The 13,218-nt window shown below is 47.1% G+C and overlaps 1 protein-coding gene across 8 annotated transcripts in view; it reads left to right on the top strand.

Annotated features, from left to right (window-relative positions):
- The first annotated feature begins 7,181 nt into the window (after positions 1-7,181).
- LRRFIP1 (LRR binding FLII interacting protein 1) overlaps positions 7,182-13,218 on the top strand; it is a 90,063-nt gene continuing 84,026 nt past the window's right edge. For 5 of the 8 annotated variants that reach the window (XM_042874945.1, XM_042874941.1, XM_042874944.1 and 2 more), the window contains exon 1: positions 7,786-7,934. In XM_042874945.1, coding sequence (XP_042730879.1) covers positions 7,845-7,934 — 90 coding nt within the window. In that variant the 5' untranslated portion in view covers positions 7,786-7,844. Of the gene's footprint in view, positions 7,267-7,784; positions 7,935-13,218 lie in introns of those variants that run through there. The other 3 variants (XM_042874943.1, XM_042874949.1, XM_042874947.1) reach the window with 3 other exon arrangements.

Raw genomic sequence — 13,218 nt, 5'->3', positions numbered from 1 at the left:
AACTTTAGTAACTGCCCAGAAAGAGGCCACCATAGAGAAATAGGTCTTTCCTGCCTTAACCCACTGCTGAAAGGTCAAAGAGGATGAACACTTGTGCAGAAAACGAGGTTGAGCAACAGAGGGGGTGTCTGTCAAGTTCCTGGGGATCTCCCTCTGTCAGTGCCCAGCCCTGCATGACTTCAATCTGGGAACACTGCAATAAGAAGCTTATATTGAGTAGCTGTCCCCAGAGGAATTTACAACTAGGAGAGCCAGAAGGCAAAAGAAAGAAAAAATGGAGACTTGCATACGGGCATCTGTTTCCAGCCTGGTGTTTGACAAGCCATGCAGCCAGCTATGGAAATGGTGGTTTGTAGATGCAAGCAGTCGTTTTCCTTTCTGCCCAGCTGGGAATATTTTTTTTTTCTTTTTTAGAGTAGCTGAAATGAAAGCATTCTGTGGCCATTTGGTGAATTTAGAAAAATCTTCTTTTGTTTCCACAACTGGCAAGAAATCTGTACACTGGAGAATTTGACAGCTCCTGCTCAACTTTTCTTGGCTCTTCGTCGAAGGAGAATAGAGGAAATAATTCCTTCACATTCCTATGGGGAAGGATCAGAAGGTTTTTAATACCGTAATAATTAATGCTGTGGAACAGCCAACAGGAAAATCGCAGAGGATGGTAATTGGATGGTTGCAGGAGCTGACTGATGAGTTGGCTTGGGGTGCACAAGGGCAGGGGAAATACCCTGAGCAGATGAGTCACTCCCAAACACCGTTCCTGGTTCCCTGAGCATGGAAAAATGGGAATGCTATGGATGATAAGAAAATGTGTTATGGCTTAAGACTAGAGGCACCCTTAGCTCTAATGTGCTGTAAGTGCAGTGAGTCTAAAGTGCTTCTTTTCTATATTCTCTGATGTTTTCTTACTGTTATCTTCTTTCACTTCCGAGTATAGGCCAATGTCTTTGTTTCAGGAAACTATAATGACCTGCCTTCCTGCCCTGCTGGTGATTAGCACAGCTGGAACCTGAATTCTTTAGCACCAGCATGGCTTATTTTAGGTAAGCCAGGAACTACCTGCTGCTGCTCTGGGTGGATGAGCAGAAAGGTGAAAGGAGATTAGGTAACTGATGCACTGCTTCAAGGACGTAATGCAGAACCACAAGGCAGCAGATACAGGAGCAGTTCTTTCTGTCGTTAGGTGGCGGGAACTGAGAGAAGACAGGACAATAAAGTGAGTGGAAGATACTGAGACCCGAATAAGTGTGGAAGATCTCCAGAAGCAAAGCACGGTTATGTTTTCCTGCACTTTAGAAAAGGCACATTTTTGCTCTGATCTGCACTTTGCATGAATCTGGATGAATTTCCATAGGGACAACCAAAGGTTCCTCCTTCCTCTTCTTCCACTCCAGCAAGGGAATCAAACTGCAACGCAGTGTTCACATAAGCTTTTCCAAAACAGTGCTCACATGCCGTTTTACAGGACGGTATGACTAATTGGCACAAACAATCTGCTACAAACAATTGGTGTTTTCAGACCATATGTTGTGGCTATGTGTTACGGCAGTCCCAAACAACTCGAGTTTAAGAGAACTGGGAAGGCCTGTGTGGAAAATGTAGCTCAGCTTGGAATGTTTGAGCCGGGAGTGGATGAGGCCACACAGCATGGAGCAGACAAAGCATAGGAAATCCAACAAGAAGGAAGCATCCAGCCCTTGTAAGCAGGCCACGTGTCCCCCTGCTCTCGTGTCTACGCACTGTCAGAGCAGCAAAGACACCAAGGCAGTGACAGAAGGAATACTTCCATACATTAATCACAAAGAGATGCAGAGCCAGCTCCAGCTGATGTAATGCATTGTTTTCGCCAATGCTATCCCTGTTTAGTCTTGCTAAAGGAAAACCCATCTGCTTTTAGACAGATGTACATGCAGCACTCCCAGATGAAATGTGCCTATTGATCTCTTGCTGCCTTTGGCCCAGGCTCTGGGAGAAAAGGTGTAGGGGTCCACTTCTTGCCTTGGATGTCTTATCACTGCATGATCCTGCTGTTTGGAATGGAATTTTATCCCCATAGCACTTCTGGCAAGTGAAAAGGTGAGTGTTTTTAGGCCAGGTGGAACTGATGCATGATGTATGCTTAGAAGGTTCCTCCAAGAACAGCTTAGAGCTGTCTTAACACTTAGCTTCACAGCAAGAGGGGAAGCCAGAGGAGGAGGAACAGCCAGATTTTGTAACTGGAGGGAGCAGATAGTGGTACAGATTACAAACAGCAGCCCGTGACTCTGTGTGTGAGCCAGGCACTGCCATCAGCTGCTGTGCAGCAGCCTGGGACAGATTTGGCTCCCTATAACTACAGCTGCTTTGGAGCTGGCTTAACTTTGCTTTGTGCCAAAATGCTAAGAGCTGTGGTGTGTCTGCTCCTAATTAGATTAGGTCTGCAGAGGCTGCCATGATCGAGCTCCCGCTATAGCCCAAGATGGGCAGTTTTCAACAAGCTCAGTGAGAGTTTTCAAATTGCAGGTGAGTTCCCTGCTTGGCACGGTACTGTAGAGCATACAAGATTGCAATGCTGGGATTGTGTCATCCAGTTCAGGAGCATCAGGACAACCTCTCTGCAGCTGCAGTGGTGCTGCCTGTGATAGATACTGTATGGGAACTGCTGAGTTACGGCCTGAACCTCTGATTGATCACCTGAGGCAAGCAATGAGCCAGCCAGAGGAGCACAGGTGAAGGCAATTCATCTGTGCTGCTGGAAGGGGTGGAGCGTGGCTCCATCTCTCCCAGACCTATTTAAGAGCTGGCTACCAGGATCTCTGCTGGAGTTTGGTAAGTGAGCCTTGGATACAGGTATGTTTTCTATTTATTCTCTTTTTGTTACCATAATCTGCTTTGCCTACCTCTCTTGTTTATTTTGTAATTACAACATCTTAATATTCATTGATTATACAGATGCTCACGTCTCAAGCCTCGTGGTAGGGAAGAGAGAGCGTGGTGTTTGGGCTAGTGCTAGTGTTGGCAGCCAAGCACTTGTGATAATGCTCACAACTTCTTTTGGTTTTGTGTCCAGAACCTTGGCAATAAGCACCAGATTTCCAGACTGCAATTACGTATGGCCTGTTTAGCTGTAAGTTTTTCTGCTAACTTGGCTCCAAACTTTACACAGAATTATCTGCAGATCTTCTCTCCAAAGGAGTTTATAGAAAAGAGATGTAGTTGTTCTGTTTTTCATTGGACAAGCCAACTCATCTCAGAAAAGATCCTCCTGCTGCTTATGCTAGCAGATTCTTTCTCTGCAGATATGCAAGCCTGAATGCTTCTTAACATGGGTAAGCAGACAAAGGGACACCATTTTAGGTAAGGTCACACAGATGTTCCATGCAATGGTATAAATATTTGCATTGGAAGACCCTTACCTGAAATGTTCTAACATTAAACATAATTCTTTAGGGTTTTTTTTGTTGTGATGATGGCACACAACCAAACCAAGACTGATTTATGGTCTCAGAACTTCCTCTTCTCTGTCATTTCTAGCTGATGAGATCATGAGCTTAATCCTTGACATGGGATTTGCAGTCTGCTTGGTTTCATTCCATTTTGTCTCAAGTCCTTAACCTCTTCCTCCTCCTGTATGAGTTTACCTTCCTTTACTGATGTTGCTTCATACACTGTCATCCAAGTATTTCATTAGTGCCATCCTACATGCACTAGGGTGCTAATGAAAATATTAAATGAAATCAAGCCCAGGGCTTTGAAAGACTTCCTCTGAAGGAAGAGTCTTTGTTGAAAGAGGCTCAATTTAGAGACCTCGAGATCCCCAAAGTGAAAAAGAGAGCAAGGTGTTTGGCTGCTGGCTGTGTACGGGTTTTTTTTTCTCTAGTCCTTTTGAAGTTCATCTTTGAAGGCTGCCATTTTAAGGACTGTCAGCTCAAGTTCATTGATCTCCATACTGGAGCACCTTGGGAAGCTGCTATCAATCGTGGCTTTGCTGTGATCCCTTATTTCGTAACCAAAAGCCCCAGGATAGTAAAGTCAAAGCCAAGCAGGGTTCCTAGCCTGCCAGAGCTCCGCTGATGCAAATAACAATTCACCTGACCTGAAGAGTAGTAAATCTCACCCAGACGAATCTGCACACACGCTAGCAGTCTCTTGGGCCCTGTCCTGGCAACATGTGAAAGCATTTCCCACGAGGGTTCATGTGCTGAGGAAGATCACCCTAGGCTCCTTAGGAGGTGTAATAAAGTACAAGCCCTCTAGTTGCCCCAGTGTTTCTTTCTGAAGTGCTTCAGTACCAGCACATATTTGTCTGTGATGTAATTTTTTCCCATTAATAAATCCACAGGCACTGCAGGATACCACCGCTGTTATGTTTGCAAAATGTAACCATGTTAATGGAGCTCTGCTCTTTTCAAGTATCTTGGCAATATGAAATATTGGCCTCTTAGGTTAGATTTTCTGAAGTATTTAAGCATTCCACTCTCTTTGGACTAATGGACATCTTGTTAAAGCTGTCAGACTTCCTTTCTGGCTCCCCAGATGCCATGATCTTACAGTGGAGCAGAAGGTGACCCTCTGTTTTCTTTCTATGCTGTCAGCTAGCCACTGGTTTCCTCTATCCCAGGTTTTAAACCCAATAGAAATGTAATCATACTTTGCTGCACAAAACGTAAAACCATCCATTTTATTATGTAGAAATGGTCTACTGAGTACACAAGCAGCAGTAGTTTTAACAGGCGATGGCTTGTTCTGGCTCTCAAGAGTGTGGTTTTACAAGATGGTTTGGTTTAAGAGCAACACAGAGGGAAAATTGTATCTTTGGGATGTGCTCTGCATGAAACAGCCTCCTTGTACGCAGGATATTGGAGAATTATACTCTTAAAATAAAGCCCTTTGAAACTGGCATGGGATACTCAGGCTTGCTTGAGTATCATTAATCAGTTATAACGCTCAGACAAAATGGGTCTCGACTTTGTGTTGCTTGTTAGAATAAGAAATGTGTATTTCAGTACTTAACCTTCAGCTGCAGGCACTGTACTTCGTAGTGCAGCCAAAACTAATGTATTTGAATGATTATTTCATATTTATTTGGACAAATTCTGTATATATAGTGGTTTTATAACAAGATGGCTTATTTTGACTGTATTTAAAAGAAATAATTACTGTAAGTGTCTGGAATGTAGGCAAGAAGTGGGATTCCTTAAACTATAGCGTGCATTCAACGTGGGGCTTGAATTCTGACTGTTGTCATTCAGTAGCTTCTTCTATTCCAAGTTCCATGTTGGTTGGGGTTGTTTGTTTGTTCTTTATGAACTCCTTCAAATAGATTTGCAGACATAAATCTGCTCTATGCAAATCTCAGATTGGCTATAAGGGGCCCAAGGCTTTCATTCAAGCAGTGAGAATGCAAATCATACTGCACTGCTGAACTGGAAATTCCTTGCGTGGATACAGTGATGCAGCTGCACAGGTGGCTGAAATCCCTGGGTAACACCGGCCTAAAAATAAGGAACTGCTCTGTGTCTTTAGCCAGAATTCCTCAAAGGGCAGGGGCAAATTCAAGGATAAGGTCTCTGGAAACAAGTTACGTAGAGCCTGAAACAGCAGTAGTGCTAAGCAAGAGAGATGAGGATGGCTGCAGAAGGAAAACCTGCAGGATAGCGAAGAAAACAAGTCACAGTGAGACCTTCTCCCATAGCAAGGCTTGAATCCATTTTTAAGGCCCCTGCAGTGCCTTGCAGAGCATGTTTGGTGCTTTTGTTTGTTTGTTTTGTTTTTCACTTGTGTGGACTCTGAGTAAACTTGACTCCAAATCTCAGGACATGGCAAGTTTGTTTTCAATGCCCGAGCAAAGCGAGGATCTCATGTAGCTGCTGCTTCTGATAAAAAAATAAATAAATAATTTGCTCCCTGTGAAGGCCAGTGGTACCAGATGCAAGAAATAGTATTGACTGAATACCACCGCTGAGTCATGATAAAAGCAGTGCATCCCCTACAGCTGTAACACGAGCTCTTAGAAATTAATAGACACTTAAGCAGAACTGGAGTGGAGGCAGGGTGAAGGAGAGGATGCGACTGGGGATTCCTCTTGAAAGTGAGTCTGAACAGGATAAACCTGTGCAGGGTTGCAGTTCAGGTGATGGGGCCACAGGGTGCATTCCAGCTGTGCTCACTGGGGTGGCTGGCTCCAGTGTGTCTCCCAGGGCTTGGTTTAGAGTTCCCTATTACTCATGTCCTCGGAAGGCAGTGGCTGTCCATCAAAGCTTTGTGCGCAGCCTTTCTGAGTGCAGCACATTGCCCTGCTGAGGAATGAAGACAAAAGATTCAGCGCAGGCACCAGCTATAAATAGTCACCTTGATGTCACTCATATAAAAAGCAACAAGTGACAATTAAATAGTTTCTGGAGAGCAAGTGGCAGCCTGGATTGTATGGAGGGCATCTATACCCATCTGGGGACAGGGATTCTGCTAGAACTAGTTTATTTTCCTGGAGCAGCAACCAGTTTCTTTATGATCTGATAAGTGCCGTCTTGGGAAGGTTGATACATTTGTTTGACATGGTTTTGAATTTCAGGACCAGCCTTCTGCACAAATGACCCAAACCTCAATCTTTGTATGTGAAAACTTCCAGATAAACGTTGGCTTTGGTGTGCATGGACTGCCGGCTCCAGTCCGACTGAGAGCACTGTGGGCAATGATGTCGTGGCAATTTCTGATTTTAGAATGGGTCTGACCTGTAATTTACTGCTGCCCTGCACTCTGGGTGTTTTCCTGTCTTGAATGTAAGCCTCTGAATGATTTAAGGCTTGGATAAATGAGAATCTATACAAGCTCTCCTCTCGAGCATCAGTCTCGGTTTGCTTGGGCCATGTGTGGAAGCCACCAGCAGCCTGGCAGGGCTCAGGGGTGGGCTGCAGTGGGATAGAGCCCTGGAGTCACTGCAGGGCAGTGCACAAATCAGCTCTTGCAACTCATAAAGGTTGGAAAAGACCACTGAGATCATCCAGTCCAACCCTCGACCCACCCCCCACCGCGTCCCTCAGCGCCACATCCTTTTACACTCTCAGGAGATTCTGGGGCTGCTCAGAGCTGGTTAGCACTGCCTTTTACCTTCATCAAGTTTGAATTTGTAATCAAATTAAGTCGCAGACACTAAATGCACCGCTCTGGTCTTTGTCAGCAGGCGGATGTGTTTGGCAGTCCTATTCCTATGAGGTGCCTGTGTAGCACGTTTGGCGTCCTGAGCTGGAGAGACTTATAGAGAAGGAACTAATGTGGACTGGAATTGAGGTATGACGAGGAATCTCTACTTTTTTTTTGTCAGTGCGAATTAATCTTCATCTGGGGTAAGCGCACAGGTGTTTGACACCAGCAATTGACCGGAATTAATCATGTCTGCTTATGGTTGATATGAAAATGGATGTCCGAAGGGATGGGCAGGGTCAGAACGGTGGCTCTTCCATAACCGTGGGGATGCGGCACTCAGGGATGCGGGCACGGTGGTGGGGTGGGTTGGGGTTGGGCTTCGGGATCTTAGCGGTTTAATGACGCTGTGAAGGAGCTCCTCCATTTCGGAAGGGATGTCCTCAGCTTTGCAGACGATGGGAGGGCGACGCTTTCCAGCCAGACCCGCAGTTTTGCCGCACGGCTGCGAGGCGAGGGGCCGCAACCGGCACCGCGCGACTCAGCGCCCCTCCCGGCCCCACACGGGCGGGGGGCGGCGGCGCATGCGCGGGGCGGGGGGCGGTGACGGTCGGGCTCCTCACAGGGCCGGCGCCGGCGAGCGGCTGAGGCGGCGGGCGGGAGGGAGCCGCGAGGCGCGGGGAACGCGGAGCCGGGTTCGACCCCATCCCATCCATCCGTCCGCCATGGGGACGCAGGGGGCCGGCAGGAAACGGCTGCCGAACCGGGAACGCCTGACGGCGGAGGACGACGCGCTCAACCAGATCGCTCGCGAGGTGAGCGGCCGGCGGAGGCACCCCCACCCCGCAGCCTCCCGCCTCCCTCAGCCCGGGGCTCCCCGGCTCGGCGCGCACGCGCGTCCCCGAGCGACGGCCGTAGCGGGCGCGGGGCGAGCGGCAGGCCGGGCTGCGTGGGGCTGCGTTCCGTTTGGAAGCCGAACAAAAAGCCGTGGGTTTGCTCAGAGGCGTGGTGAAGGCACCGCGCTGTCAGGTGTGGCGCTGAGGTGAACGGAGGTGCCTCTGCGGAGGCTTTTCTCGAGTCAGAACCCACGGAGAATAGAGGAGCGGAGAGCACTTGTAGGGTTACGGGCAGCTCGCTGGGCTTTGTGCTCGTGTGCCTTGCCTCAGCCAAAAATTGTGTCCCCGAAACCTGAATTTCCACAGGAAGCCCTTTCTGTACCACGGCCCCTTCATTCAGTGAGGGTCTGTTAGTCACCGAGGACCAGAAAACCGCGGAATGGCCGGGGTTGGGAGGGACCTCAAGGATCGTGAATCTCCAACCCCCCCGCCGCATGCAGGGCCACCAACGTCCACATTCAACACCAGAACAGGCTGCCCAGGGCCCCGTCATCTTTTATGTGAGCCCAGTCTGTATCTTGCTGCATGCATTTATTGGGGTAGGCGTGCGGTTCGATAGGCACTGCAGCACGGCGTTTGCCTTTGATCTGATTTGAAACAGTTAAAACCAGCTGATGCCTGCCTTGTTTCTACCTGCTTAGCCTGACTTGTCGGTTCCAGCGCCGTGGGCTCAGTGGTGGTCACGAAGATGTGCGTTTGGTTCTAAAGTTCACGTGGATTTTCTGCCTTCTTCCTGCCTAAGGGGAGGCTGGTGAATCTGGCTCAAGCCCTGCTCAGCACCTGGGGGTTCGGCTCCTTGCTGTGTCTGAGCTGGGTGCTGCTGGCTGCAGCTGGAGGTGGGCATCCTGTTTCCATGTCTGCTCCCTCCTCTGGTGGTACAGCACCGCCTGGCTTTGGAATGGGTTGACTGAAGGAATTACCTCAATGAGATAAATCGTTCTTACGGAGGTTTAACTCCTCTGTGGTTTCTTTTCTTCAAGCTCAGCTACTGCAGGGTCATGCAGTCAGTTAGAAAGGAAGAAGGCGGGCTTATTTTAGTGCTATAGTTTTATGCTTCTAGGTACCAGCAGCTTTGATCTGGGATGTCCTTACTCTTTTTCCATGCAATTCTGAAGTATTTTCTAGCATCTTTGGAGTGTGTGCCATATCCATGTGACAGACTTAGGTGGCAAGTTTGCAGGAGTCAGGTTTGTGTCAGCATGATGAGAAAATGTTCTTTGGGCATTGCTGGGAGTAAGTTCCTACAGAGGTAGCGTGAGGTAGAAGGGCAGGAATGCCTCATGTTCAAGATGTAAGGCAGCAAGTCTGAATGACCGTGCTCTCTGCTAGAGTTTGAGTCACAATGACATCCTAGGGATTACTTTGGGATGAGGTTTGAATTCTACAGCCCTGGTCCTTCTGTCACTTGATGAAGCTGAACATAAACCTGTAGCAGGAGGCCTAGGTTGTTGTTTTCTGTTGTAGGTTTCTCTCCCGCTCTTTGCTGTATGGTAAAGAGTTTTGAAGCCTAGACAGTGTTGTTTATTTGTTTTCTCTGAGGATTTGCTAAAAGACAACTGCATTTATTGGAAAGCTCCTTCACAAGCATGTCTTTCTTTTATCTTCTCTCTTGAGTGAACTGAAAAGTTCAAGGTTCAGCATTTTCCCATATTCTAACTCCTTGCATTACTGTGCCTTAAGTTTTATGCCCTTGTGATGGTTTTGTTGTTTAACTGTTGTTTTGTTTAAACAACTGTTGTGTTGTTTAACACAGGGATTCCTGTCTGCATCTTTCCACAGGGGGATAAGAACTCTTAATAAAATAATGTGAACCTTGCATCTCCTTCTAATGAAGATGTTTGGAGTCCTTATGTTAAGAAGGGCATGAGAGTCACTGAGATTTCAGCTTTTCTGGCCTGCCTTGCAAGTGTTGAGGCAAAGCTTCTTTTCTTGCATAGGTTTTCACTCATTGATTTCCTTCAGCCTTTCTTTCTTAGCCAGAAGCCATGGGACCTTGCAAATTACAGCGGATCCTATGTTATCATGTTGTTGTGTTCAAATGGAAGTCTTTCCTTTTGGTTTTCCTCCAGAAGGATAATGCTGCTTTGACACTTTCCAGCTGTTGTGTCTTGTATAACTGATGAAACATCTTGAAAAGCTGACAGGCAATCCCTACTGTGTGTATGGTCTTGCGTGGACCGAAAGCCTGGTCTGGTGGTTGGTGACCCTGCACACAGCAGGGGGGTTGAAACTGGATGATCATTGTGGTCCTTTTGAACCCAGGCCATTCTATGAGTCTATGAAAGAGGGCCTTGTGCTGTGAGGTTGGCAGCCCTTGGCCCTGCAGGATGTGGGAGCAGTGTTAAGAGGAAGTAACTGTAAGTGAGCAGAAGGAAACTGTAGAAGCGAAGCATGTTGTAGCGACAGGCTTTCAGCAGCAGTATTAAGATGAAAAAGTTTGGGGTGATTTGGGTTGCAAGTAGCTTATCACGTTGCCTGGGCCTGTAGTAGCGTTACTGTAAATCAGCTTGGCCGCCAGAGAAGAGCGGTGCTATATTACTAAATCTGGCATGGCAATTAGAGGGCTGGCAGTTCCGTAGGTGTAGTTAAACCAAGAACACAGCGTTCTGTGTTTGCAACGGTCACAGATGGCTGCCACTCTGCATTCACTGTTACTACACCTAGCTTGCATTGCTGAGGTTATGTTTTCTGGCTGTCAGCTTTTGCAGATGAGGGCAAAGCTGATCGATGATAGGCTTCTCTGCTTTCAGACTCGTGTTATGACGCCAGTAGATTATTCTGTGTTTAGGTCAATGGAAACTTTTGGACTATTTTATTCCTCTCCCTGAGTACGTGCCAGCAGTGTTTGCAAAATCTAGTGGTTTGATACTCCTAGAGGTCTGTGCCAGCACAGCTAGCAAGAGTTGCGTATGCATGCAGTGCAGTCATCTGTCCCTGCACCCACGGTTTGGGAAGGCTGCTGAACACAGCTTGTAAACCTGACAGGGAGTGGTTTCCAGCTTTTTTTTTTTCTTGCTGTGGTTGCATGGGTTTGACATTATAACTGGAGACATCTTTGCTAGGAGAGTATCTTGCCCTAACTTCTGATGTTCCCTCTGTGGGGTGCAGAAACAGCTGAGTGCTACCAGAGAGTTTTGCCAGTTCAGTGAGAACTGCCATCTATCTATGAGACCCTTCCCCTATAGGCAGATAATATTAGCTGTTCTCTTTCATTTTCTTGAATGAGGAAAGCAAGGTTGGGACAAATTTCTCTTTGTTATTGGAAAAGTAATGTAAACATTGTTTTTCTTTTATCTTCTATACAGATGTGTGTTATATTGCTCCAAAAAAATAATAATTCTGCCTTATGTTGTCTCTGTGCTGACAACTTCCTCTTTTATCAAGCAGTTTACAGAGCAGGAGTCTTTCACAGATAATTCATTTGGGAAGTTAGTCATTCGACGTCATTTGATTTTTATTTTTTAATCTTTTTCTCTGTTAAGAGTGTAGCTGATAAGAAATGGCTCAACAAGCAACTGGAGGTAACCAGCCTGCTCTGCTGTGTGAAGTAGGAAGGCCCCAACGAACTTCAGAAGCCTACAGTGGAGCTTCAGGATTAGTGAAGGGGAACTGTGATAATTGTACACTGAATTTAAAGGTCTGCCATTTCACAGAATCACAGAATGGCCAGGGTTGGAAGGGAGCTGAAGGATCATGATGAATCTCCAACCCCCTGCCACACGCAGGGCCACCAACCTCCACATTTAACACCAGCCCAGGCTGCCCAGGGCCCCATCCAACCTGGCCTTGAACACCTCCAGGGATGGACGGGGCATCACAGCCTCTCTGGGCAGCTGTTCCAGCACCTCACCACTCTCATAGCAAAGAACTTCCCCTGACATCCAACCTAAATCTTCCCTCCCTCAACTTAAAGCTGTTTCCCCTTGTCCTGCTGTTATCTGCCCTTTCAAAGAGTTGGTTCCCTCCTGTTTGTAGGCTCCCTTTAGGCACTGCAGGCTGCAATGAGGCCACCCTGCAGCCTTCTTTTCTCCATGCTGAACAAGCCCAGCTCCCTCAGCCTGTCTTCGTAGGGAGGTGCTCCAGTCCCCTGATCATCTTTGTGGACCCTCTCCAACAGCTCTCTGTCTTTCTTGTACTGGGGGCTCCAGACCTGGACACGGTACTGCAGATGGTGCCTCACAAGAGCAGAGTAGAGGGGGACAATCAGCTCCCTGTCCTTGCTGGCCACCCCTCTCCTGATGGAGCCCAGGATTCCATTTGCTTTTCGAGCTGCAGAACTTTTGAACTGAGGTGATAATTTGTGGGAAAGCTCTGGCTTATACTGCAATTTGGTTGACCTGTGTAATAGATGGAGATGAAAACAGTTTGGTAGACATTGAAGCTGAAAACAAACAGGTCAGAGCATTTGAAGCAGGGTGTTCTGTAAGGGTGTGCTACGTAGTGCCCCTGTAAGGTCTGTGTGCCTCATTAGTGCAGTGGTGGAATTTTTTTGGAGCAGAGTTTGATATTTAAGAGATGCATGAAGACTTTTTGAAACCAGATGCGTATTCCAAGAGAGGTCATTAGAAACAGTCTGTTGTGTCTGACACCTTGCTTGTACCTGCCTGACTTTTTTGCCTTTGCGATAGTGCAAATGTATGATCCCAAGAGAACACGTGGTCTGCAAAAGCATGCCTGGCTGTAGGTCTGTCTAGAATAGAAAATTATAAAGGCGAGGGATGCCTGTGGAGGGCTTGATTCTGAGCCCAGCTGACTTAAACATAGGAAGGATGGAAGCCTTCATGGGAAATGCTTGCCAATAGGCTATGGAGAACAGTTCCAAAACTAGGACCGTTTTATATCATGATTATGCTCCTCTTCAGTTAATGCCTTTTACTGGATATGTAGCCATAAAACATTAAATAAAGCAAATGCCTTTTTCCTATGAACCTTCCCGAAGGAAATAAGTGGAAGAGCAGTTCTGGATGCTTTAAAAAGTGAGGCACAAATCTTAAGACCTCTCTCATTTTAGTTATGTGGGTGATTGTAGCCTGCCTTCCAGCTCCCAGTCTGCCTATTGCAACGTTCAGTAATTACTTGTCTGTTTTTGTGTCCGTGCCTGGCCTGAGTCCTCTTCAGCTGTTCTCACTGTCTGAGGAAACAGCTGTTTAGGAACTGTGATTCCTATTTCAGTCAGGCAAGAGGCTGCTGTTAGGATTAGCGA

This window comes from Lagopus leucura, unplaced genomic scaffold (genome assembly GCF_019238085.1).
Source record: "Lagopus leucura isolate 7727_CA_CO unplaced genomic scaffold, USGS_WTPT01 Super-Scaffold_100012, whole genome shotgun sequence".
NCBI lineage: Eukaryota > Metazoa > Chordata > Aves > Galliformes > Phasianidae > Lagopus > Lagopus leucura.
Note: the sequence above shows the minus strand (reverse complement) of the source record. Positions and strands in the feature narration are given on the sequence as shown.